Source organism: Ambystoma mexicanum, chromosome 2q (genome assembly GCF_040938575.1).
Source record: "Ambystoma mexicanum isolate Mex_15411 chromosome 2q, UKY_AmexF1_1, whole genome shotgun sequence".
In the NCBI taxonomy this organism is placed as follows: Eukaryota; Metazoa; Chordata; class Amphibia; order Caudata; family Ambystomatidae; genus Ambystoma; species Ambystoma mexicanum.
In genome coordinates this window covers 113,243,524-113,268,277 of record NC_090924.1, presented here as the reverse complement: position 1 = coordinate 113,268,277, position 24,754 = coordinate 113,243,524, and the positions used below count along the sequence as shown (strand labels likewise).

At 47.5% G+C, this 24,754-nt stretch overlaps 1 protein-coding gene across 2 annotated transcripts in view; it reads right to left on the bottom strand.

Moving 5' to 3' along the window:
• The window catches only part of CRAMP1 (cramped chromatin regulator homolog 1), a 1,760,184-nt gene that overhangs the window by 838,593 nt on the left and 896,837 nt on the right, over positions 1 to 24,754 (bottom strand). For both annotated transcript variants that reach the window (XM_069646975.1, XM_069646973.1), the window contains exon 10: positions 6 to 1,229. In XM_069646975.1, coding sequence (XP_069503076.1) covers positions 6 to 1,229 — 1,224 coding nt within the window. The remainder of the gene's footprint in view (positions 1 to 5; positions 1,230 to 24,754) is intronic.

Here is a 24,754-nt window from a genome sequence, read left to right as displayed (position 1 = left end):
CTTACCATCTTAGGGTTCACCTCTGTAGCAATGAGACGCAAGAGACAGCTGAGAAGACGTTGCTTGAATAATGAGGTGGACCGAGGAAAGGAAACAGGTTCCAACACTGGCTCCCCAGTTTCCTGAAATACAGAATCAGTAAGTACCATCCAATCGTATTCTAGTTGCAGTTTGCCCGGTTTTCCTAACATGAGGTAGACTTCCGCCAACGTCAGGTTGTCAGAAGTGTGGAGATTCCAGCCTTCCTCACAAAATCGCACAGCGTCTTCCCGAGGTGGCTTTGCAGCAAGTGCTTCCTGAGACAGAAGAGAAATGTACTGCTGCTTTTCCGGTGAACTGTCCAAGTTTGTGTCAACCAGATCCTTAGTGCAAAGACCAGGCTCGGGATCTTGGTAACTCACAGCTTGGTTTTCATATATGGATGGAACATTGATAGGGGAAGTTGCCCCGGATCCTGCCGGAGACACAGAAGAAAGGATTAGAGAGTCGTTGATCCCCGGAGGGGGTTCCACTGGAGAGGCACTTGTGGCAGAGTAGTCTCCATCAAGGATGGGAAGATTGTCTGTGCACAAACATTTCTCTGGAATAATTAGATGGTGACAGGACTTCATGTAACGAGGGAAGGGGTCTAGTAAAGAAAGCTCTTCTTGATCAGACATCCTGCTGCTAGATTTTACTGCTGATGGTGGGCTACAAATAGGACTCTTGCGACCCTCTGTTTGAGAAACTGCAGAGTTGGGTGAGGCTGGAGATTCTCCAAGGTCCAGGGAAGTATTTGCAGGGTAAGGGCTTCCCAGGTGCAATGTCTCCATTTCCACTGGGCTAGGCTCAGGCAGATTTAATTCAATGTTTTCAGTTGCATCAGAGGTTTCCATAGGAGTGGTGCATACTTCTGAGTCACACTCAGTCCTCCCACCATCCTTCCCTTCTGCCATACATGGGGGATATCTCAGATGGATTCTTGCTGTCCCCTGCCCACTTTGTATCCCCAACATCTGGGCAGGGGGAAGTACGACAGATTCCTTAATGTTGGGTTTGCACTTTCCAGCCTCCTGCCAGTGCACAGTACAATATGCTTTTGAATGGACCACTCGTGCTACCCCAGGAAGCATGGTGATGGTGCAGTTCTCTCCAGGAAAGAGGTGGAGCTCAAGCTTCTCTTCAGGTTGCTCGCCTTGTATCTCTAGGTCTCTGTTGTACTGAAGGTGCTGATCCTTTAGTGTTTTGCGCTGAATGTTTGAGATTAAGGAAATACAAAAGCAAAGTATGGCTAAGATTAAAAAAAAAACAATTATCAGTATAAATGCATAAGCCATTTGGATGGAGTCATTGCCTTTGAGTCCTCAGTAAATGTAACACAATCAGTTACCACTTTGCATTCAACTGAAGGAACTAAAACCCCAACAAAGAGAACAAGACATTAAAAAATCTCATTACAGGTTTCAAATGTGTTTAAGATTGCCAGGTTTTCCCTCCACACCACAACACGTTTGCAGTGAATACGAATTGTTGTGAGTGGAAACATAGGAGAGGATTCCAGGGAGACACCAAGGCTTGCTACAGGACATGATTTAGCTGTCTATTTCCTCTAAATTAAGTATGTTTTTCTGACAACAGCCAGATCAAATACTTAGTTCTGAAAACTATTTACAATTACAGGTCAGAAATTTTAAAGGATTTTTCATATGTAATGTTTTTACCTGCCTATATAACCTGTAATCCTCTACAAGAATGCAAGCCACCTTTGTTTGCTACACATCGGGATTGACTATTACCAAACCAGAATAGGATTCCATTATTAATATAGGTGTAGATTAAGTAATAGTCATGCAATCATAGCTTTTGTATTTCACAAACAAAATTGCATCACCCAAATGGAACATCTCCTCATGGTATGATAGAGGAGCAAAACACTTTTACATAACATGTAGTTCTTTTTAAAAAAAAAATCTTTTAAAAAAGCAGGCACATCAACAGCCATTTTTGTGTGAAAAAATCTTCCGACAAGAACAAGCAACATTTTAATTCGACATTTCCACTTGACAGCAATGCTTTCTCAAGGCATAGCAAATAGAAATATTATTAGGTACATTGCTATGGATGCTTTTTCAAGAATACAAACACTATACCTCGGGAAATATATAAGTCTACATTTCTTGTTGCTAATGTCTGCAAAGGAACACAGAGCACATATGATGACTTGCTGATATTAAATAAAAACACCAATGAGAGCATTTATAACAGTGTACTTGTTAAACAAAAATATAAAAGTGAATAACTGTACCTACCAGTAATAGGTCCTTATTATAAGTACATACTGCTGAATAAGGAGTCGGCGCTAACTCCGTCAGCGGAATTAGGCGTTGCGGAATGAGGTCCAGCGGATTTACCGCTAATCTGGCAGAATTAGCACCAGGGCTAATTCCGCCCGCAGAATTACCGCTGAGATCCAAAACAGTATTTACACTGCATTAAAAGTTGAAATACCACCAAAATACAGTGAAAATGGGTGGCAATCCCACCAAAAAAAAGCAGAGCAGTTACCTCCACCTACAGTGGAAAACCTCTACACATTTATTGAGAAACCCAACTGATGGAGAAAGAGTATTGTCTTAGATCTCAGGCTGAACTCATGGTCAACTCTTTTTTAGAACTAGGAAATACTCTTCATAAATCTATGCATTCTTCTCTTGATATGGAACCACTTTGATGGCCTCCTCTTCTAGAAGAGCTGTGACTTCAACGCAAAGGAGGCAATGATTTTCCAAGGGTAACCTCTACTGCTGTCAAATTCAAATTGTAGTCGTATAGCGCAATTGGCCAAAGACATGCAAACGATTTAAGGGCAGAGCCTAAAGAATAGCAATTATAAAAAATTGTAGTTCTCTTGAGAAAGTACAGAAATCCTTTATAGAGTGCAAGCCATCAGGGAGCTTATACTTCAGTGTCCGACAGGGAGTACTGTGAAATTTTTGCCCACAGCTCTGACCTTCCTAAAGAAAGGTAGAATCACTTTGCATTGTGGCGCATCAGAAAAAGAACCGCAGACTCTCGGAGGGCATCTTTCAAATTACTAGTAAATGATAGTATGACAACCTGACTATCGCTATGGGATATTCCATACCTATTTTACTAAGGTTCTAGTCAGTCTTATGTCATGTCAAAAAAGAGCCTACCGTACAAAAACGAATACTATCTGACCCTACCACTAAGTTGAACCAAAAAGAATAAGTCTAGGAGAATGTCTCGCTTCTCAGAGCAGGTGGTGCTTCTACTATTTGCTTAAGTATTTAAACCCCAGTTAAATATGTAATTAAAAGTATGTTAGGGTTATTGTTTCTGCTTTTTAATGTATGTGTGTAAAGGTGTGTAAAGGTTTATTATACATTAAGTGCACAGTAAAAAGTGACTCCCTTTCATTGGTACAACAAGTTTCCTCGAGTCTGGTTGGAATTTGCCAGTTATTTCACAGGAAGGCTTCTTGGGCCTTCTGCTCCTTATCTTCTGTCTTTCATATATTCCATTAATTCACACCGTACTCAGGGTTAACCTTCCCTTCTTTCCAGGATAATGCTGTAAAATAATGCTGTTTCTCCTTGGAAGCCGGTTATCGTAAAGACTTCTCCGCTTTCTTCCCTTTCCTTGAAATGTGTTTTAAACTTACTTCCAAGTCTCTTTCCCTCCCTTTCAGGATTAGTTTGCATTCTCTCTGTCATTTTGGAAGTTCACATTTATCAAGAAACCCTTTTCTCTTCCAACTCTATTGGTTTCCCTTTCAGGGTGGGTTATCATGGTCTTTCTTTCACTTTTATAGATCAAATGTGTCAGATTTACTTTTTTGCTTTGTTTCTACTGGGACAAGTTCTAAAGTTCCTATAATGATCCCTGCCTTGGTTCCCCGTTACCTTCTCTTTCAGGTAGGAATGTCTTGTGGTTGGTTATTGTTAGGCAGAAACCTGTGCAGTTCCCTTAGGGACCACTGCAAAAAGTTTAAGACCACAGGAGTAAGCAGTAAACCCAATTGGTAGCAGTCTGCACCACCCAGATCTACCTGGTAGCTGTGGCTGAGCAGTCAGACTTCTCTCAAGAAGAGTTAGGCAGTATATAGAGTATACACAATAGGGCTAAAATACAGTAGAACAAGCAAACACTGACCAGAGCTTTGGTATAAAAGTATGTAATTATTTATTTAAAAACACACTTATGAAAATACACTGGCACTAATATATCAAGCAAATTCAAACAGTCACTATAAGTATATACACCTCCCTAGTTAATTATTCGACAAGTCTAGGTTAAGGCACCACTTATTTAGCAAAACAGAGGTGAGCACGTAACCGTAGATGGCACTCCAATAATTCGTTTAAAAAGGGAGAGAAAAGACAGAGTAGGAAAATAACAGTACCAGCACTTTTAAGAAACCACAGCACTCGCCATAAAATGTTGCTGCTTGCAATCCTGGCTTCAACACAGATCCGTCTTGTATCGGTCTGCCCAACTCACCGGCTGTGCGGATTTCAACAGCGCTGCTTTGTTCTTGGAGCCTATGACAGTACCACGGCAGCTGGCGTTTCTCCCCGCCTTGATGGTGCAGTAGGGCCCCGCGTACCTCAGACACACAATTCAGGATTCTTCAGCCTGGTTTCCGTTCTTACGCTTTATATTCCCGGGGTTTCAGGAAAGTAATGGTTCCTTGTCAAAATAATGGTTCCTTGTCAAAAAGGTCAAGCAAACTTTGCTCCTTGCGACCCCCTTCTGTCTTGCCATCTTTCTTCTCTTGTTAAACACCCACATAGGAACTGCTGTTTCCTTGTGTGTCTTGCTCCACTCAGTGTGCTTAGTGCTCCGCCTTTAATCTGTGTGGGGAAGCTTAATGGTAGTCATGTGTGTGTGATGGTCAGTAATTGTCTGACCTCGCCTGACCATAGCATTGGGACATGTCAGGTATATGATTCGGTTGATAGTCAAGTTTCTTTCACAGCGGGCTGTCCGTTATAAAGTGTTTGTGTTGTAAAGGTGGGGGGGAGGGCGGATAGAGTTCCTAAATATCTTCCTTGTAGGACAGGGTAAAGGTGTTACAGGGAAGGGGATACTGCATCTCACCATCCGGTATCCCACTCCCACAAGATCCCTCACCCAGGTGACCGCCCCCCCACACTGGTCCACCCCCAGGAACTGTATCCAAAAGCGATGGTCGTGTCCTGGCCACCTGGATGACAGATCCCCAGACTACAAACACCTGACACTAAGGAGGACAATCAAGGCATTCTATAGGAGATCAAGGGACTTAGGGGGATATACAAGTCTCCATCAAACTTCATATGAAACAGTGGTGGCACATGAGAACAACCAACCAAGTGCAGAACCTTGTGGAAATAAAATATGATGCTAGATTGCTGGACTTGGAGGGTAAAGATGAGGAAATCAGGCTAAAGATAAACGACCCGGACAATGGGGAAATTATAAAGTTACTCACCGTACTGACTAATGTACTCCTACTCCATAGTCCCCTTTCCTCCATATTGTATGGACGTCCCTTGCTAGGGACGGGAGATAGAACCTTTCCCACCAGAAATTTCATCTTCCCCTTTAAATTTAGATGAGCGTGGGGGCGTGCCCTGGGAGCATGTGCTCACCTGACCCCACTCACCGGTGCCACTCCTCAGTCCCCTTTGACGCGTCGACAATATTAACATTGCCTAATGACACCAGTTTTATTAGGAGGGAGGGTGGTGGGACGTATGGAGGAAAGGGGACTATGGAGTAGGAGTATGTTAGTCACTATGGTGAGGAACATATAATTACTCCTACGTCTTGTCCCCTTTCCTCCATACAGTATGGGCGATTACAACTGAATGTAGCCCCAGGTGCTCTTAGGAAAACAAGTTCTTGAACACTGCCTGACCAAATGCGGCGTCCGACCTGGAGTCAGCATCCAAGAAGTAGTGCTTGCAGAAGGCTGAGGGCGTAGCCCATTTAGCCAACTTGCCGATAACCTGCCATGGGACGTGTCACTGGAACGCATCAGCCGTGGCTTTGGCTGAGATTGCGTGGGCATGTATATTTGCTGGAAGCCGTTTGTGCTGTCCATCGTACGCTTCCTTGATAGCCGTAACCATCCACCTTGCTATTGAAGCCTTGCAGGCTTCAGAGCCAGGCTTTGACCCGCCAAAGGTGACGAATACAGCGTCCGATTTGCTGAAGCTCTTGGTCCTGCCCAGGTGGTATCTCAATGCACGTCTCACATCCAGACAGTGCAACACCCTCTGAGCGTCATTCATGGGGTCCGCAAAATAAAGTTGGTAACACTATCTCCTCGTTTAGGTGAAACAAGGAGACCACCTTAGGTAGGAATGTGGGGTGAATTCTAAGCACCACCTTGTCCTTGCGAAAAGTAGTATAAGGCTCTGAAGCCACCAGCGCCTGTATTTCACTGATCTGGCATGCCGAGGTAAGGCCCACTGAGAGGGTCATCTTAATGGTGAATAGTCTGATGTCTACGGACGCCATAGGCTTGAATGGTTTATGCACCAGGGTGCCCAACACTATACGGAGGTTCCACACTGGGTGTAGCTTATTTTTTTTTTTTTACTTTTATTAGCAGAGGTTTACAAGAGACAGACATGTCAAAGCATTTAAAACAGTCAATACACACAAAGGGCGCAAGGCGTTTTCATGGAGAGCAGTACAGCCCCAAATGTAGGGATAGTCGGTTATGAGGCACAGAGTCATTAGAGATAGTTACTGTGGGGCTGGTGAGGAGTCTCTCTCTGATGCACTCTCCTCTTGGTTATTCAGGTAGCTGTTGAAGACAGACCATATGTTCTTAGGACAAGAGTGCACAGGGAGCATAGTTAAGTACTCCCCTTCGCAATTCCGGGACCAGGTAAGTGTATTGAGCCACTTCTGAAAGGTCGGGGGGTGGGGCTCTTCCAACTTTGGAGCACACATTTCTTAGCCACCATGCAGCTTATATTTAGGAATTTGGCCATTTGTTTAGTGTCATCAGTATTCCATACCCCAAACAGAGCTCTCAGTGGATTAGGATCAATTACAGGACCAGTAATTGATCTTGCGCCTTGAAACACTTGTGTATAGGCGCGTTATAAATGCTATATCATATCAGTAATGTCAGCGAGTGCCCTCAGGACCCCATCCCAGAAGCCCCTAACTGGTACCCTAGCTCTCTGACTCGCCCGCACGTTAATCTGGTAACCCTTGCGGAGGATGGAGTCAACATAATGACCCTTATACTACATCAACGTTATGTGCCAGATTCCCCCATTTACCAAGTCGGTACTACTCTACTTGCCTGGGATCGGCTATTCAATGCAACCATAAAATCCCATGCCTATTACAAATGGCTCCCTGTGTGGAGGTTCCCCGGACTGGTGCCTACACACGACAACCTTAGCTCGACACTGGGAGGCTCTAGGCTATCGGGTTTTAACAGATTTGTATCCCAATGGGAGGGTCATCGATTCAGACATGGAAGCAGGGCCACTCCGGGTCTGCAGTAGACATCCTGCAATACTTTAGGATTCACGCTGCATTCCGTGCTAGATGGCCCACCTTCCCTGGTGAACCCTCTGACACTCAAGAAATTGCATTCATAGATAACTCTAGCGAGGTCTGCGGCATAGTCTCCTCCCTATATAAAATACTACTGGCGGGCACTCCGACCCAATCTTTCAAGGCACGCTCCGAGTGGGCTGCCGAACTAGGCCTTGAGATCACTGACCAATTATGGGAAAAGATGTGCTCACACACTGATAGGGTATCCCTCAATTTTCATTACCGAGTCATGCAGTATAAATTGTTGAACAGGTTGTATGCACTCCTTTTAAAATCTCTAAGTTTGCCCACACCTTTACACATTCCTGCGCTTGCTGCAAGGCGGAGAACGCAGATCATCTAAACAAGAAGCTTCTTGATAGGTGGATAGAGACTGATGAGGCCCGCCAAATATCTTTTAAACACTGAATTAGAGGGAAAAAAGACCTCTTCCTCTGAGTTTCTGAAGGCTCCAATGGCTGCTAAATATGTGCGGCATGCGTCTACCTGCACCCCCTGGTGAGCGAGGTACGTCGAGAAGGATAGCACGTTATCCAACGTGCAAGTCAAGGGCTCGATCTCTTTTGATTCAGCCCAGTGACAGAACCTAGTCCACTTGCTTTTGTACTGGCTCCTGCTAGCATCGCTCCTAGCCCCCTGTATAATGTACAAGTTGGCTTGTGACAGATGTAGATGCCTCAGTGTGACCTGTTAAGGAACCGCGCTGCAATGGCTAATTTGGGGGGCGGGGTAGATGACTGTGCCTCCCTGCTAAGAGAGTAGGTGTGCTGGGCCCAGCGGAAGGTGCACCGGGGCCTGATCCGACAGGCTGAGTAGTTCAGAGAACCATGGCCTTGCTGGCCACCACAAAGCTATCAAGATGATACGCAGTTGGCGGGACTCCCTGATCTTGCATATTACCCTGTGGACCAGGCGAGTGGGAGGGAATGCATACACGTTCATGTTGTTCCACTCGATCTGTTTCGCGTCACCCAGAGAGCCCCAGCCCGGTCCCTGCTAGGACGCATACTGGGGGCACCTCTTGTTGGCCCAGGTGGCTAAGAGATCCACCTGTGGATGGCCCCACCTGTTGAAGATCTCCTGAAGCACCTGTTTGTTCAACTGCCATTTGTAGTTGTCCGCACCCAGCTGGCTGAGCCTGTCCGCCTCTAGGTCGGTCTCCACTGGGAGGTGGATTGCCGTCAGGTGCATGTTGTTCTCCAGAGTCCACTCCCAAATCTGGACTGCCAGGGTGCAGAGGCGAGTGGGGGAACCTGGTGCTAACCTGTTCGTTGTTGTAATACATGCTGGTGGAGCTGCCTGTTTGAATGAGAATGGCCCTGCCGCTGATCATCAGGAGAAACGCTTTTTGAGCGAGCCAGATGGCCCTCAACTCGAGCCAGTTGATGTCGGCCTCCTGCTCCAGGTGGGACTATACCCCATGGACACGGTGGCTGTCCAAGGTAGATCCCCAGCTCTCTAGGGAGGAATCCGTGGTGATGGTGACCTGAGGTACGGGTTGATGTAAGGGCCGGCCTATCCGCAGGATGCTGTCCGTGCTCCACCAGAGTAGATCATGATGGAGATGATGTGGGATGAAGACCTGCTCCGCTTGAGAACCCTTCTCCTGACTCCAGGAGGATGCAAAGTGCAGCTGCAGCCTCCTCATCTTGAGTCTCATATGCGGAACTCCCAGAAGACATGCTGCCATGATGCCCAGGAGGTGTTGGTACCACCATGCTGAGGTCACTGCTCTGCTGAGAAAATGCCCTGTGGCCCTCTTTATGGCTGCAATCTTGTCCGCTGAGGGGAACATCCTATCGGAGTTTGTATCCCAGATAAGGCCCAGGAAGGTTAGACTCTGCATGGGCGCCAGCTGTGACTTCTTGAGATTGATGGAAAATACTAGCTTGTGGAGTGTATTCATAAGGGCGGAAGCAGTGTGTTGAACTGCCTCCGGAGACCTTGCCCTAACTAGCCAGTCATCTAGATATGGGTAGATGTGGTGACCCTGCACCCCGAGTAGGGCTGCCACCACGTTCATCAATATTGTAAAAACCCTGGGAGCTGAATTCAGGACAAAGGGTAGAAATTGAAATTGATATTTTATTTATATCGTGCTCATACACAAGTGCTTCAGAGCGAGACAAGGCAAAGGGAGGGGGGCATGGGAGAACAAAAACAACGATCTTACTAGAACCTTGTATTGGAAATGAAACCCCATGATCGTGAACCTCAGGAAGAACAGATGGGGCTGCCAGATCGGGACGTGTAGGTAAGCATCCTTCAGATCCAGGGAGCACATCCAGTCTCCAGCACACAATATCTCTGCTATATCTCTGCTATTAGCGCTGATGTAACCATCTTGAACTTTTGGAGGGCGGGGAAAGGTTCAAGGTGGAAAGGTCCAACACAACTCTCAGGCCTACCTGGTTCTTTTTGAGTATCGCGAAAATATGTGAGTAGAAGCCCAGGCCTCGGTGTGCAGCTGGGACTTGCTCCACTGACAAACTCTCTGCAAGCGAATTCCTGCCAACAGAGTTGCTGTACCAATCTGTGGGAGCGGAGGAGAGAGGAGAAGTAGGGATAGGTAGCCAAAGCCTGTGGATACTACAGATAGGATCCATGATCCTTGCATGCCCCGTAACCCCCGGAGACTTGTGGATCTGGATGGCTGTGTCATGCCTTCTTACCCTCTGAGGCTAGGGCTGAGGAGGGGGACTGAAAAAAAAAAAACTTGTGCGGCGCCTTATGCTGCTTGCACCTATACTGGCTCGGGGATCTGTCCGGTTGTCTGGACCGTCTCTCCTGGAAGCCCCTGAAGCCCCCAAAGGACCGACCTTTGAGCGCTGGTGCGCCTTGCTATATGCCTTGGGGGTGGACTTGGTGAGGATCGATAAGGATTTCACAGTCTGTGAACTAATCATCTTATTGAGTTCCTCGGCCGTGGTTGAATGGAACAGATCGTCCCCATCAAAAGGAAGGTCCAGAATATACTCCTGGGTTGAACTTAGTGGCCCTGAGCCAGGGCGTCGTCCTCATATCTGTTGCAATACAGATGGCCCAACCTGATGTAACAATGTGAGCCACTGTGGACTCCATTATATCCCGAGCCACTATTTTAGCTTCCGCCAGCCCTGCCTTGAACCGAGCCTGGCTCTACCCAGGGAGTTCAGGTATAAAATTGGCAATCTCTCGCCAGAGCCTCTAGTTGACCGCAGCAAGCATGGCATCCACATTGAACTGGCGTAGATGGAGATTAGCGTTGGAATAGATCTTTTTGAACGCCTTCATAATCCTCTCCTCCTTGTCCAGGAGTGCAGAGGCTAATGTAGCCGAGGACAATTGTGGCATAGAGTATAGAGATGAAGCGCAGCCGCAATCACCGAGGAGTGTGGATGGGGGGGTGGCGACACTAAAAGGGAGGTCCCATTCCATTTGCCTAAATTTGGCAAAGGGCCACCACATCCTTTTGCATTGGGATTCCCGTTCTAGCCATGGGGCGTAGAGTGAGGACTTCTGCCAATACCCTCACCTCTGGTTGTTCCACCTGTGGCTGTGGGGTGCCTAAATATTCAGCCATACCTGTCAACTGTTTGTGGAAGGATTTGGCTGATATGGGGTTGTCAGGATCCTCCTCCTCATCTGTGTCATGCTGTTCAGGAGCCGCTGGAGGAGTGCTGGGCACAGGGAGCGGAGGCTCCTGAGGCTGCGGAGACCAGACTGCTGTAACCGGGACGGGCATGGGAGCCGGTGTAGTAGGGACTGGCGCCGGCAGCGGAGGCTGCATTGATATGATACGATAGGTTATTTATAACACGCTTAATACCCAGAGGTTTCTAAGCACGGACCCGGGGGTCATACCTATGTTGCTCTGTGTCATCTTGCTTCCAATGCGAGCACATTGCCCCTGAGCTATCCTCCCAAGACTATTGAGCTGGCCCCAAGTGTTGCATAACCGTGGGAGCAAGCAGCTGTACCCTGGGGAGTATATCCTTAATGACGTCCCGTGGATGTTGGCCATCTGTGTGGACCTCATGAGCGTTAGCAATTTCTCAAAAAACCTGTCTTCACAGGCCGGGAGGGAGGGGGGGTGAATCGGGGTTTGAGGGGGTGTCCTGACAGAACTGGCATAGGTGTGGGGCCCATGGGCTGCAGAGGCCGGGGGCACACCCTGTCTCACTGTATGGGCCAAGGTGTACCTGCCCTGTGAAGTAGAGGGGTACACCGTGGGCCAAGTGCAGGCGTTGACAGTCCCACCTGGAGACTCTTTCCCCTACTTGTTCCCCGAATGGGGGTGGTGTCGGGTGAGCAGCCATTTTGTCTGGCCCGCCCGCCAGCTTGTCTTGCTGCATGCCACGTGCCTGCATTGTGGTACTCGCTGGAACAGGCCCAGCTTCATCCAGTACGCAGAGCGGTGGAGGCCTACCCTGCACCACAGGACAGGGCCTGGTAGGCGGAGTGCCCTGGGCTGTAGCGCCGGTAGTGCTGCGTACAGGCGCCCCCTCAGACATCAGTCCGGTGTTAGGGCATAGGCCCTCGGGTCGAGGCCCGGTAACAGAACCTTGTGGTCCCTCACCGGAGTCAATGGTAGTGTTGCGCAATCCCTCGGCTGAAGGCCAGTAGCGAAAGCAGCCTTGGTACTCATGCTGGAACTGGGACCTGCTAGGTCCCTCCAGCTCCTGCGCTTCCTGGGGACGGAGTCGCCTTTGCGAGGTGAGGCAGAGAACAGGGCACCTAGCTTGGGCTTGGTCTTTTGCTTGACGAAATTTTTTAGGTCCTCTGGAGGTGACCTACCAAAGAGCTCCCTCCACCTGGCTAACCTGTTCTTGAGTGCGTGCGGTGCAAGTGCGTCACACGCGGTACAACTTTGCCAGCCGTGGTCCGGGCCAAGGAAGCGGAGGCAGAGGCTGTGTGGGTCGGATGTCGAGAAGAGACCCTACTAGGCTGGACACTTGCTCAAGCCCGAGGATGTAGGCATGCGCCGGGTGGGGGGGGGGGGGTGTGAGCGTGGCACCAGAGGACAGAGTGGTACCTGATTGAAAATAGAGAAAGAAGACAAAAGTACTTGTCCGGGGAGGAGCGCATGGAATTACTAGGCCGAAGACCTAACCCAGGGGCGCTGGTGAAAGCGGTCTGTTCCCGTCGATGCAGAAAAGAGGACTGGCGAGTGGTGCAGTCTCAGGGGAGCGCTTGCTTCCAGGGCCATGCCCCTGCACGCATCTAAATTGAAAGTGTAAGATGATTTCTGATGAAAAAGGTTCCGTCTCCCGTCCCTAGCGAGGGACCAGTGGTCGAAGTGAGCGGGAGCGGTGCTCCTCTACTTTTTAAAATTACGTTTTACAGCTCCTATACTTTTATTTTTAAAATAAACTGTTCCGGAATGGTTTTGTTTTAAAATAAAAGTGTAGCAAGAAGTTGAAACTTGCACTTTCACTGCACTGCACTGAACGTTCCATTAAACAGCAGGTGCAAGTGTTTGGGGGTTTGTATTGTGTGTGGGAGGTGATGGGGTTTGTGGGGAGTGGGTGCAGGCCAACAGGGAACATAGTTCCACTACTTCTTTTCATACACTTCGACCACTGCGAGGGACGCCCATACAGTATAGAGGGAAGGGGACGGGACGTAGGAGTAAGCAGGAATAACCTGAGTGTCCCGGGCCTGAAAGAAGCAGAAAGGAGAGGCGGCGGAGGATGTGACAAAAAAGTTTAAGGCTCTTGTGAACTACTTATTAGCCGTAGAGGGCGGTAGAGAGGGGGAGCTCGGCAGAGCTCACATAGGTGGAGGTGGTGCAGGAAAGGGCATAGATCAGTGGTCGTCTGTTTTCATCGTTAAGCGGCAAATGCTGAATTCTTGGAATGAGTTAAGTGTCTGCGGAATATCCAATATGAGCGGGATGCTGTGTGCATTTATCAGGATCTCTCCAACCTCACGCTGGCTCGTCGTAGGGACTGACAACCCTTGACGCTGTGGCTCAACAAAAAGGATATTCACTACTGGTGGGCCTACCCATTTACATTTATATTTGAAGTCAAGGACGTGGACTATAGGATTACTAATGGAGCAGAAGCGCAGCAGGTCCTTCAGCACCCTTCAGTGGAAGCACCGTTGGAGGGACTATTAAACTGGGGCGGGTTTCAGACAACATGGAGGCACACACATAGCTCAGATACAAGGAACTGAGCTATGCGGTCTAGTCTTTTGGGTGTGGCAGGCCTGGGACTACTGTACCTGGACTACTTTACCTGAGACTATTTAAACCACACCCAAACAGCAGAACATGCCCATCCCCGTGGATACCAGGTGAGCGTAACAGTTTTTCTCTCTTAGGGAATAGGGAAGGGGGAAAAGGGAGATAGGGAAAGGTATGGGGTGGGATGGGATGGCTGCAGAGAGAGGGTGGGGTTTGGACAGTGTGCAGGGGGACCTTTTATTGGGTGTTACTGAAGGGAAATGTGTCTCAGATAACATGGTGGGGATAGGTGACCAGAGGGGGGAGCGGATGGTTCGTTTGGTGGTGAGAACTTTTGATTGTGAAGGGCCTGATCTCGCCTATGAAGCGTGCATTGGTGGCTAAGTAATTCCGGCGATTGGACCTAGAAATCCTCCTGTGGCAACAAACTAGGCTCATAGCGGGCGAGGAAAGGTGCATACCCAGAGGGCTGGTTGGTTTGGCCTACCGGGCCTCCGGGGTATCCAAAAAAAAAAAAAAAGAGTTGTGGGGATTTTGTTCCATCAACGGCTGAGGGTGGTGAATCCCTTGGTAAAACAGGGACTGGATGGTCGTACCCTGGTGGAGACATGTATTATAGGAGGAGTTAAAATGACGGTGGAAACGGTGTACTGTCTGAACCAGGGTAAAATGCATTTCTGCAGCAAAGCTCTAGACCAGATCCTTCAGGAGTGCGAGGGCCCTTTGATACTTGGAGGAGACGAACTCTTGGGCTGATCTGACACTAGATAGGTTGGTGTTATGTGGGGGTAGCAGTGGCGCCTCAGGACTGAGTGGGTCTTAAGGATCTTTTGGCTAAGAGAGGCCTGCTTGATGTGTGGAGATGGTTGCACCCAAAGGATAACGGTTTCATCTTTTTTTAACGACCACCTGGTGCCTACACCCGGACAGACTAATTATGCCTGAATTGGGAAATTATAGATAGGGGAGATTCTTGTGAGGTGATCCCTATAGGCTGGTCGGATCATGATTTGGTTAGTATGGACCCAAGGATGGACGGGTTGAAAAAATGAGACTCGCTCTGGAGATGTAATGATTACATTTGGAAAGACGGGGAGTTTCACAATGAGCTGAAGGGAGTGATTGACAAATACTTCCAGATTAATGATACTGGGGAGGTGGACATTTGCAGGGTGTGGAAGGTGAGTTGGAGGGGTCTTTCATTAAGGGTAGGGTCAAGCAAAAAGAGGGAACTGGGACACTCGTGGGAAACAGGCTGCATGAGGAGATTGCAGAGCTGGAATCGGGTGTGCAGGGCGCAGGATTTCTGGTTGCGATCCTTACGTCAAAGAGAAGCAACAGTAACTTAGGTTGTTGGGAATAGGGGATCCAGCGAGGAAACTGCATTACTTGAAACAGAAGTACTATGAGAAAGGGGATAAGGCTGACTCCATGTTTGCCACTAGGCTTTGTGCACAGAGCAGAGAGATGGGTTGAGGAGATACTTGATGTTGGGGACGGGGGGATTAGCACGTCCCAAGGAGATATAGCTAAAGGTTTTGTGTCCTTTTAGGAGGGAGAATGTTGGAACACTGTTTAGGGGAAGTCAAGCTGCCAGTATTAAGTACAGTGGAAATCACCAGGGTTGATGCCCCGTTCACCCCAGAGGAAGAGTTGTTGACTACAGCACAAATATCAATGGGTAAAGCACCCAGGGACAATTGTTTCACTATAGGTTTCTACAAAACATTCTCTGGTGTGCTGGTGCCCTACTTGGTCAAGCGGTTCAATTCCATCTTTGATACTGGAAGGGCCCTTCAGACATTTTGTGAGGCATTGATAACGGTAATCCCCAAAGAGGGAAGGGACACCCAATCTTTTATGTCCCACCGGCCAATTTCACTCCTCAATGTAGATGCAAATATCTTCACGAGAGTGATCGCCTCCAAGGTTGCATGCAGAGTCTGGTCCATCCCAATCGGGTAGGGTTTATATCGAGCTGGCAGGGGGCATGCACATTGAGGAAAACTGTGAATCTCAACGGTCTGGCTAGGGGGGAAGGGTGGCAACCCAACACTTCTCCCATTAGACACAGAGAAAGCATTCAATAGGGTGCGATGTGAGTTTCTTTACGCAGTCCTGGGTAAATTTGGCTTCGGGAGAAAGGTTCTCAATGGCATTAGGGAAATCTACACTGACCCCAGTGTGTGAGTGGCGGTAAATGGGGTAGTCTCAAGGGAATTCAGGTTGCAGAGAGGGACAAGGCAAGGATGCCCACTTTCGCAGTTACTCTTCGCTCTTTTATTGGAACCCCTGGCTAAGAAAATAAGCAAGTCTGCCAATATTGAAGGCATACGGATGGGGCAAGGATTTGAAATTGGGGGATGTATGCAAACAATATACTCTTACTTTTAAAGAACCTTCACACATCGGTTCCCCCGGTTTTTGGGTTAAATTAGGAATATGTGACCCTCTCAGGGTTTAAAGTCAACCAGAAAAAGTCAATAGTGTTACCCTTTGATGGGGATACTGTGGCACTCCAACCATTGGCTTTGTATGTGCAATTGGAGAGTATTAGATATTTGGGCATGGTCGTGTCTAGATCCCTGGAGGACTTCTGTAGTGTAGATTTTCCCCTTGATTGGCAAAACTTTATAGGGAAATGGATCGTAACCATCGCATTCATGCGCTAAAGATACATTTCTTAACAAGGGTCCTATCTGTTCTAAATGCTCCCAGTTAAAGTGCCTGAACTATTATTGAAGGAGGTGAGGGAGCCATGACCCGGTTTCTGTGACAGGGTAGGAAGCCCCAAATGTTCTATGACACATTGGAACTCCCCAAGGAGTGTTACGGGAAGGGTGGGGAGCTTTCCGGACCTGATCCAATAATACAGGGGGTGGCAATTACGGGTACTGGTGTCTCATTTGCGGATGGACAAAGACAAGCAGTGGGTTTCCTGGAAAACTACCGTCTCATGCTGGTAATTGTGGGGGAATGGTTGTGGCCCCAACAAGTAGGTGCCGAAGAAGATTTGTGATCATGGTATTTTGGGGGAGATCTGGGAAATCTGGAGTGAGCAACCGGGGATGAAAGGCGTCACTAAGTGGCCATCTCCTTTGAGCCATTTGTGGGCCCCTCCTATCAGAGACAATCTCCCGGATCTGTCAAGGGTTCAAGATTGGTTCGAGGCTCGCTTGGAAACGGTAGGTCAATTGTGGGTAAAGGAGAAATACATTTCCATTCAAGAATAGGGGAGCTGGGGGGTTTCCTCATACTTACAGTTGAAAGATGTTCGCATGGCCCCAAAATTGAAGTTGGTTATTCAAAGGGAGTTAACGCTGACAGAGAAGATACTACAGACACACATGGATACTACGGGATTAATATAATGCCTATAGGCTGCACTTGTACTAGCTACGGCTAAGGACACGCAAAGCTTCAAAGCAAAATGGCAAAGAGATCTGAACAGGGAAATGGGTGAGACCCTGTGGAGTAAAACACTTATGGGGGCCCATAAAACCTTTATAGCTTGAAGTATAAGTTGCGTGGTATGAAATTGTGGCATAGGTGGCAGTATGATAGAGTTGGCTCTCTAAAATGCATAAGTCGGTGATCCCAAACTGCTGGTGCAAGTGTGGAGAAAGAGCAACTTTTTGGCCTATGTGGTCGTTCTGTGATTGGGTGAGGACATTTTAGAAGAAGGTCCTTGGCTGCATTAGGGAGGTAGACAGTATTGAAAGCGAATTGGACTCAATCCTAATATTTAGTTTGGGGGGGAAAGTGGAGGAATGGAGGAAGGCTGGAGGTCTCGATCGCATATCTTCCACTTCCTGTTGTTGGATGAGCGAACCTGCTTTGCGACCTATTGGAAGAGGGAGCATTTATCGTCTGAAAGGGAATGGGCCTCGAATGCCAAGGAGATAAACCTAATGGAATCAATCACCTCATCTATGCATGGTGGGGGCTCCTTGTTGGTGGTGGAGTGGTCCCGTTTTGCACAAAAATTTAGCTGTAGAGTCCAAGACGTGCATTGGTTCAGGCAGTTTACCCATAAAGCCTAGATATTCTTTTGTGGTGTGCGCACGTATTCTCCCCTCAGAGTGTCTAGAGGATGTATACTTTAATGCACTATCCCCATGTTGTTACCCCTTTGCACAGGGTCCTGGCAGCTAAATTCTATGGGATTGTTATATGTTCTTTAAAATTTGGGGAAATGTTTGCACCTGGGTTGGAGAGGGTGGAGGGGAATGGTGAAACATGTTTGTTGATAAGGGGTCCTCTTATTTTGTATTCTGTGCTTTTCTACCTTCTCATGTCGGGAAATACAAAAATAATTTAAAAATAAGATGGTGGCTGTGGCCATATCAGCTTCTGTTTTCGCAAGAGAGCTAAGTGGCAGCCACAATCAATGTTGCCATTTGCCTAATCTCTATAATGTTTTTATCATATCCCTAAAAAACGCTGGTAACTGGTTGCACCAAGAGGTAAATCCCTCAACACCGGCTATCTGGGTCTTTGAATTTTCCAGTTTGTTTAAAACATTAAACAAATCTTTGGAGGAGTTTTCTGCTGCCTCAATCTGGTATGCATAGTCAAATTTGTTTTGCTTCCAAGATGGCTAATGTACAGTTTTTAAGAGCACATTTTAGCGCAGTGTAATTACATCTTTCAGGGTTATTTGTTCACCTTCACGGCGGGCCCCTAAAAGTACACTTTAGTTGCTTCTAGTAAGCTGTGTACCACTATCATTCTTGTCAGGGAGCTTTACTAATTTCATTTTTAAAAGGGCAGCTTCATTAATTGCATCCACAATGACCTTGCTGTACACTTCTGCAATATGGTCAGGGGAAGCATCATGCATTTGAGAGGATTATATATCAGAGAACTGAAGATTAACATGACGCTGTTAAGCAATTTTTATCCATGGGGAAGATGCATGTTTTACTATCTACCTTTGTGCAAACATTATTGGGAGATGGAAACTTAAATAAGACTGCATCATCAATCTAGTGTACTTGCGAAAGGCTCGAAGATGCACACATTCAAAGATAATAGATAATGCCCCAAATCTCAAAGAATTACTATTGGGGCGAAAGGCAACATAAGAGTTAGTACAATGTTAAGTCATGAAATACTGTATTTACCAAAGACAGAGGTCAGATCGTACCTGCAAAAATTCCCTTCGGCTAACCTCAGACTGGTATTTCAAGTTTAGGCTTAACTGTCTACTTACGCTTGGGGTAACGGGACCCAAACAAGGTATTCCCATTGAACTAGGATTATGCAAGCTCTGTGGTCAGGCATTGGAGTCTTTGGAGCATTTGGTGTTGTTTTGTCCGATGTTGGCGAATATGAGGATTTTTACTTTTGAACCTTATATTAATTCTCTCCCTGTGATTCTATCTGTAGATGTATGGTATAGGCTCACGATGACTACTCATTTATCACTTATTTTAGCATTGGCTAAATTCGTGGTGACAATCTTCGACAAAAATGAGTAGGTGATGATTGTAGCCAAAGCAGATATAGAACAGATTAATATGAATTTGAGTTGTGTACTGATTTGAAATCACATGAAATTATGTTTTAATTCAAGTTTTGTTTTCTTTTTAGATTAGACTGCCAATGTGACAGTGTATATTAATGAAATAGTTAAACGATGAGCCGACTATGATTGTATTTGTGCTACTGTGTAAAAGTACCTGGCATACTAAAAACAAACATACAAAAAATGTGTCATTTTTGGGAGAAGCTATGATCACAATCAGGAGGTAGGTAGATAAACATTTGAACATAGAAAGATATATTTTAAGGGATATTTACATTAAGAATCGTACATGATGGAATAGATATGCCAGGGATAAGTTGGGCCTTTCATATATTCCTAATGATCAATTCAAGCCCCCTCCCATCTCCCCCTTATGGGTTCTATTTATATTAACCAATATATTCCAGAGGTAAAGATAGAGAGCTAGAAAGGCCAGAATACTCTTTAATCCAGGTCTCAGAAAAAACCACGGTGGAAAATCTTAAGGCTTCCTCTGCAATGCTATGCAGTACCCAGTCTTACAGTGTCCAACCCCCATTTCTCAGCTGTTAGAATACCCTCCCGTGCATGGGTGAAAGTTGACCCTGTAGAGTGGTTATCCTACCTACTCTACAGTTGTGGCATAGGAAGTGAATCGAAATGTGGAATCATTGTTATGATCAAGATGATGCACTGTTATGGGGTGTTCCTTTTCAACAGACTCGGTCACAGAACTCTGGCCTGTACTGGAACTGAGTGCAATGGGAAACCTATTGCAGCTCGTCTCCAACCTCCCAGGGTTGCCTGTATATGCCATATAGCTGTTGGCCATGAACAAGTCAGATGACTCCCCCTGCACCTATGCCCGCCCTGTGGGTTGGTCTAGTGTTTAAGGTCTCAAACTCGTTATTTTGCTTTTTCAAGGACTAGTAATTGATTGCCCAAATTAACAAAGTTACTCACCGTAGTGACTACCTTACTTCTAAGTCCATAGTCCCCTCTCCTCCATACTTTTGGAACATTCCGTCCTGTGGGACGGGACCGGAGCCTTTATTTTGTAAAAAAAGCATCAAATTGAAAAATGTGCCTTTCTCTTTTTATGTGGGGTAATGCACGCAGCCGTAACCCCGCCCTCCTTAGCTCCGCCCTGCGCATCGCCCTTCAGTCCTTTTCTGTAGCCAGGTCTGAGACCATTTAAGCAATAATAGAGGATACTTATTAGAGGGGCTGTTAGGCAGAAACCTGTGCAGTTCCCTTAGGGACCACTGCAAAAGATTTAAGACTACAGGTGTTTGGCAGTAAACCCACTTGGTAGCAGTCTGTACCACACAGATTCACTTGGTAGCTGTGGCTGAGCAGTCAGACTTCCCTCAAGAAGAGTTAGGCAGTATGCAGAGTATACACAATAGGTATAGAGACACAGTAGCACAATCAAACACTGACCAGAGCTTTGGTGTAAAAGTGTATAATTATTTATTTAAAAACACACTTGTAATTTACACTAGCAAAAACGAGTTAAGTAAATTCAGCACACAGTCACTATCATATATATACAACCCTATTCACTTATTAGACAAGTCTTAGTGAGAAACACCACTTATTTTCAGACAGAGGTGAGCGCTTAACATAAGATGACAATCTAATAAGTTGTAAAGAAAGGGAGGAAAAAGGCAGAGTTAAGGAAGCCCACAAGTTTCAATACTTTTACACAGAACCACAGTAAGGCAGGATAGGCAGAGTTCTACTGGAGAGCAAGGAAGTCAATTGCAGGGCCCATTCTTGGAGAGAGCACACAGAAGGGGTCCAGGTTCACACAGTGGGGTTATGCCCAAAGAGTCTTGTAGATAGTTCGTACAAAAAGGATGAAATTAAAGTCAGGCAAAGTTAGCTAGGTTGTCACAGGCCAGCCCAGGTTAGAAAGTAGAGGCTTTACTGTCACCCGAACGATCTGTCGCAAGGGAAGCCAGGCGGGACACAGAACCTTAAGCGTGAAGGAAGCTCCAGCAGGGGCAGTTGTTCCTGGCAGCAGGTGTAAGTCGGTGTTTCGTCCAGAGGAAGAAGAGGTCTCGCAGTGGAGGAAAGATGAAAGTCGTTGCACTGCCAGGGAAGAAACCAACCGCGGAGTTCTCCGGTAAAAAGGTACTACCCATCCCTTCGCGGTAGTGGTAAACCGTGGTATTCCGGATGCCAGGGTGCTTGGCACGGGCAAGGCGGCCACGAGATGCTCCAGGAAGGTGAAAAGAAGGCAAAACTGGTTATCGCCACCAGTCAAAGGAAGAAGACTCTCCGGACTCGAGATCTCCTCTGTCGTCGGGGAAAGTGGTGAGACGGTTCAGCAGGGCTCCACCGGTGGTGTTGTCATTGCAGGTCGGCTCAGCTTCTCCCTCCTCGGATTCTTAGGTCCTGTGTCGACTTCTGAAGTTCCAGTCCCCAAAGCCCTGCTTTTATGCAGCACACCCCCATTCACTCAGCCTAGCTGTCAATCAAACATGCTAAGTGGTGAGCCGGCCGGCTCACCACTTGGGCCAATCACACAAGAGTGCGACTTGAGTTGCCAAGGTAACTCAGTCCAGGGTGCCTAAACCCCCTCCCACACCCCCTGTGGTACCCAGACAGAGTGGCACCACTTTTGGAGGCTTCTGTGGAGAAGCCTGCCAAAAAGTGGAACAAAGGGCTCGACTTGGGTTGGAGTCACAGAAGAGAACACAAACGCCATTTTAGAATCGAGTTCTGGCAAAAAATACCAACCAGTGAATTAATATTAAATAAATAAACCGGCAGTATGTTCGAGGCTATAAGAATTAAATAATTAAAGTTGGTAGCCTCGAACAATGGGAAAATCCCATAGAGATATATTCACCATTGAATATAAAAAGTAGTATCCACTGCCACCAGCCAAAACTCGATCAGGGGGGATGGAGACATGCCCCCTCTAACAACAGACCCCGGGGCAATCGAATTGTCCCGACCAGTACATCCACAATATGATGGTTTGTACTGGTTTCTGTTCATAATTTGGGACTAGCAAAGCCAATGGTGACTTTACATGCCCTGGGAGACAGAAGTCAGTCCCAGGGTATGGAGTCTAAATTGGGGGGTCGCTACGACACCCCTGGGTTACGGCACGGAGGGTGCTGTGTAACCCATATCAAAAAAACACATGAGACCCTATGGAGTAAAAGACCCCATAGCCCATAAAACACATGGAAAGTTAAAGGAACACCTCAAATCACGTCTAAGAGTGGGAGCAAAAGAATCTCACTCTTAGTAGGAGAGAAAAAAAATAAACCCCAAAAATCCAGCAAAGCTGCTGGGCGACTCACTATGTTTGGGAAATAAACCTTACAGAGAATTCTCCCTAACAGGGGCCGACAGACTGCTGGAAGATGACCACCATAGGAGATCTGTCATCATGCAGGGTGGGAGTGGACTCATTTTGGTGTCCGGGTCCACTGCCTGAAGCCAGGTACTCCGAAGAGCCATCTGCGCGAGTCACATTTTGAGACGAGCAAGGGGAAGAGCAAGCACACACAAGGCCATGAGGCTTATAAGTCACTGGAACCACCAGGCCGACATGCTCTTCGACTGAATGAAAACTTGATATGTGGGTAACAGATCCGCCATCCTGTCCACAGTTAGGTACACTCTGCAATCGATTGTGTTCCAACGGACACCCAGGAAAATCAGGTCCTGAGAGATTGTCATGGAGGATTTCCACCAGTTCACCGACAGCCCAAGCCGGAACTGGAGCTGAAGGAGAGACTGGAGATTGCTCGAGGCTTTCACTGGACACTGGACAGGGGCTGAGCTTAGACCAAAGCGAGCACACTGAATTGAAAGTGCTCCTCTCTCAGAGAGAACCGCAGTTATTTCCGATGGGGGCTCCAGATCAGGATATGCATTTACACGTCCTGAAGTTCCACAACGCTGAGCCAGTCGCTCTTCTGAAGATAGGACTTTATTTGGCAGGGCGTGATCATCTTGAATTTCTCTTGGGGGAAGAGAAAGGTTGAACTGGGAAAGGTCTAGAATGGTGCGCAGGCCAGCCTGGTTGGGTTTTGGCACCGTAAACAGACGAGAGTAGAAGCCCTCTCCTCATTCCACTAGGGGAATGGGTTCCACCTCCTTGAGGTCTTGAGGTCTAGAAGCTTCTGGACCTCGGCTCTGAGGGAGGGCGTCCCTGACTGCTGAAAGGGAGGATTGAAGGGTGGAGTAGGGGGGAGGGGCAAGCTGAAGCCCGCCCGAGCGATGGACAAAACCCATCGGTTTTCGTGATGGTTTGCCACGCCTCCAGATGAGACGAAATTCATCCTCCCACCAGATTCTCGTGCGAGCGCAAAAACATATCATTTTGCAGAGTTTCGGCTGAGAGACTACCTGTCCCTGAAGAGGAGGCTGAAGCCCGAGAGAAAACCCGACCTTGTTGCTGTCTCCGACGGGAGTTACCTCTCGGCGGATCAGTCCTGCGAGACCTGCCGTCCTGGAACCCTCTGAAGCCCGTGGAGGACCGAGACTGGGATACAGATCTCTGAGCATTGACTGGGGGCTTCACTAGCACAGACAGACTTGGCAGTTTGTGTGCTCGCCTTAGTCTTTGTAAACTCGTCATCCGTTGAAGAATGAAACAACTCTTTACAGTCAAAAGGCAGGTCCAGTACTTTATCTTGGACCTCAGGTGCCGTGACTGGAACTGCCGAGGCAGGATGTGGCACCAGAGGGCAGATCTCCCTAAAAAGGCCTTTAATGTACTCCCTCATGGGATCAGTGTTCAGAAGAGTCTGAAACTTCCCAAAAAAAGCTCCCAGCACCCGCTGTCGATAGCGTGGGTGTGAGGGAAGAATCCAAAATGGCCACCGTAGACCACGCGGGAAGGCTCGCCATTTTGTGAGTATCTGAGGAGAACTGCGTCACATGTGTGGGTGAGGCAGGTGACTTCACAGGGGACTTGATCGAAACTTTAGCCTTGACACAAGGATCCTCAGCAGAGCCGGTACTATGGGGCCTGGGATGTTTACTGGACACCCTGTCGTGACCCTTTGAGTTAGCCTCCAAAAGAGGAACCTCGGCCAAGCAGGTAATAGAGGCGAAACAGGTTGGCGACCTCTCCCTGTGCCCCCTCAACAGAAGTAGTAACCCCGCGAGCGCAGGAAAGTTGAGGAATATACCTCTCAGACAAGACCTTAACAGGTCTCTCAGTTCTTGTGGTACACACCCTAGCCTCGATAAGAGTAAACTCGGAACAGAGTCCGGTCTTTATAGCTCCTCGAGAGGGGCCTCGAACCGTTGTTTGGTACAGAAAGCCTCAGCGGAGGCCTCAAGGCGCACCCCAGTGTCTGTGTGGGAAGCTCCAAACAAGGAGACCTCGGAGCGAACTCTGGTACCCAAAGATTCAGCACGACTAGGCTGTCTATTAGCACCTGATTGGTGAACCTCGGATTGTGATGCGGTATTGGCAGGCCCCTCGTGGGAACCCTTGGAGAAAACCCTGGTACGCCTAT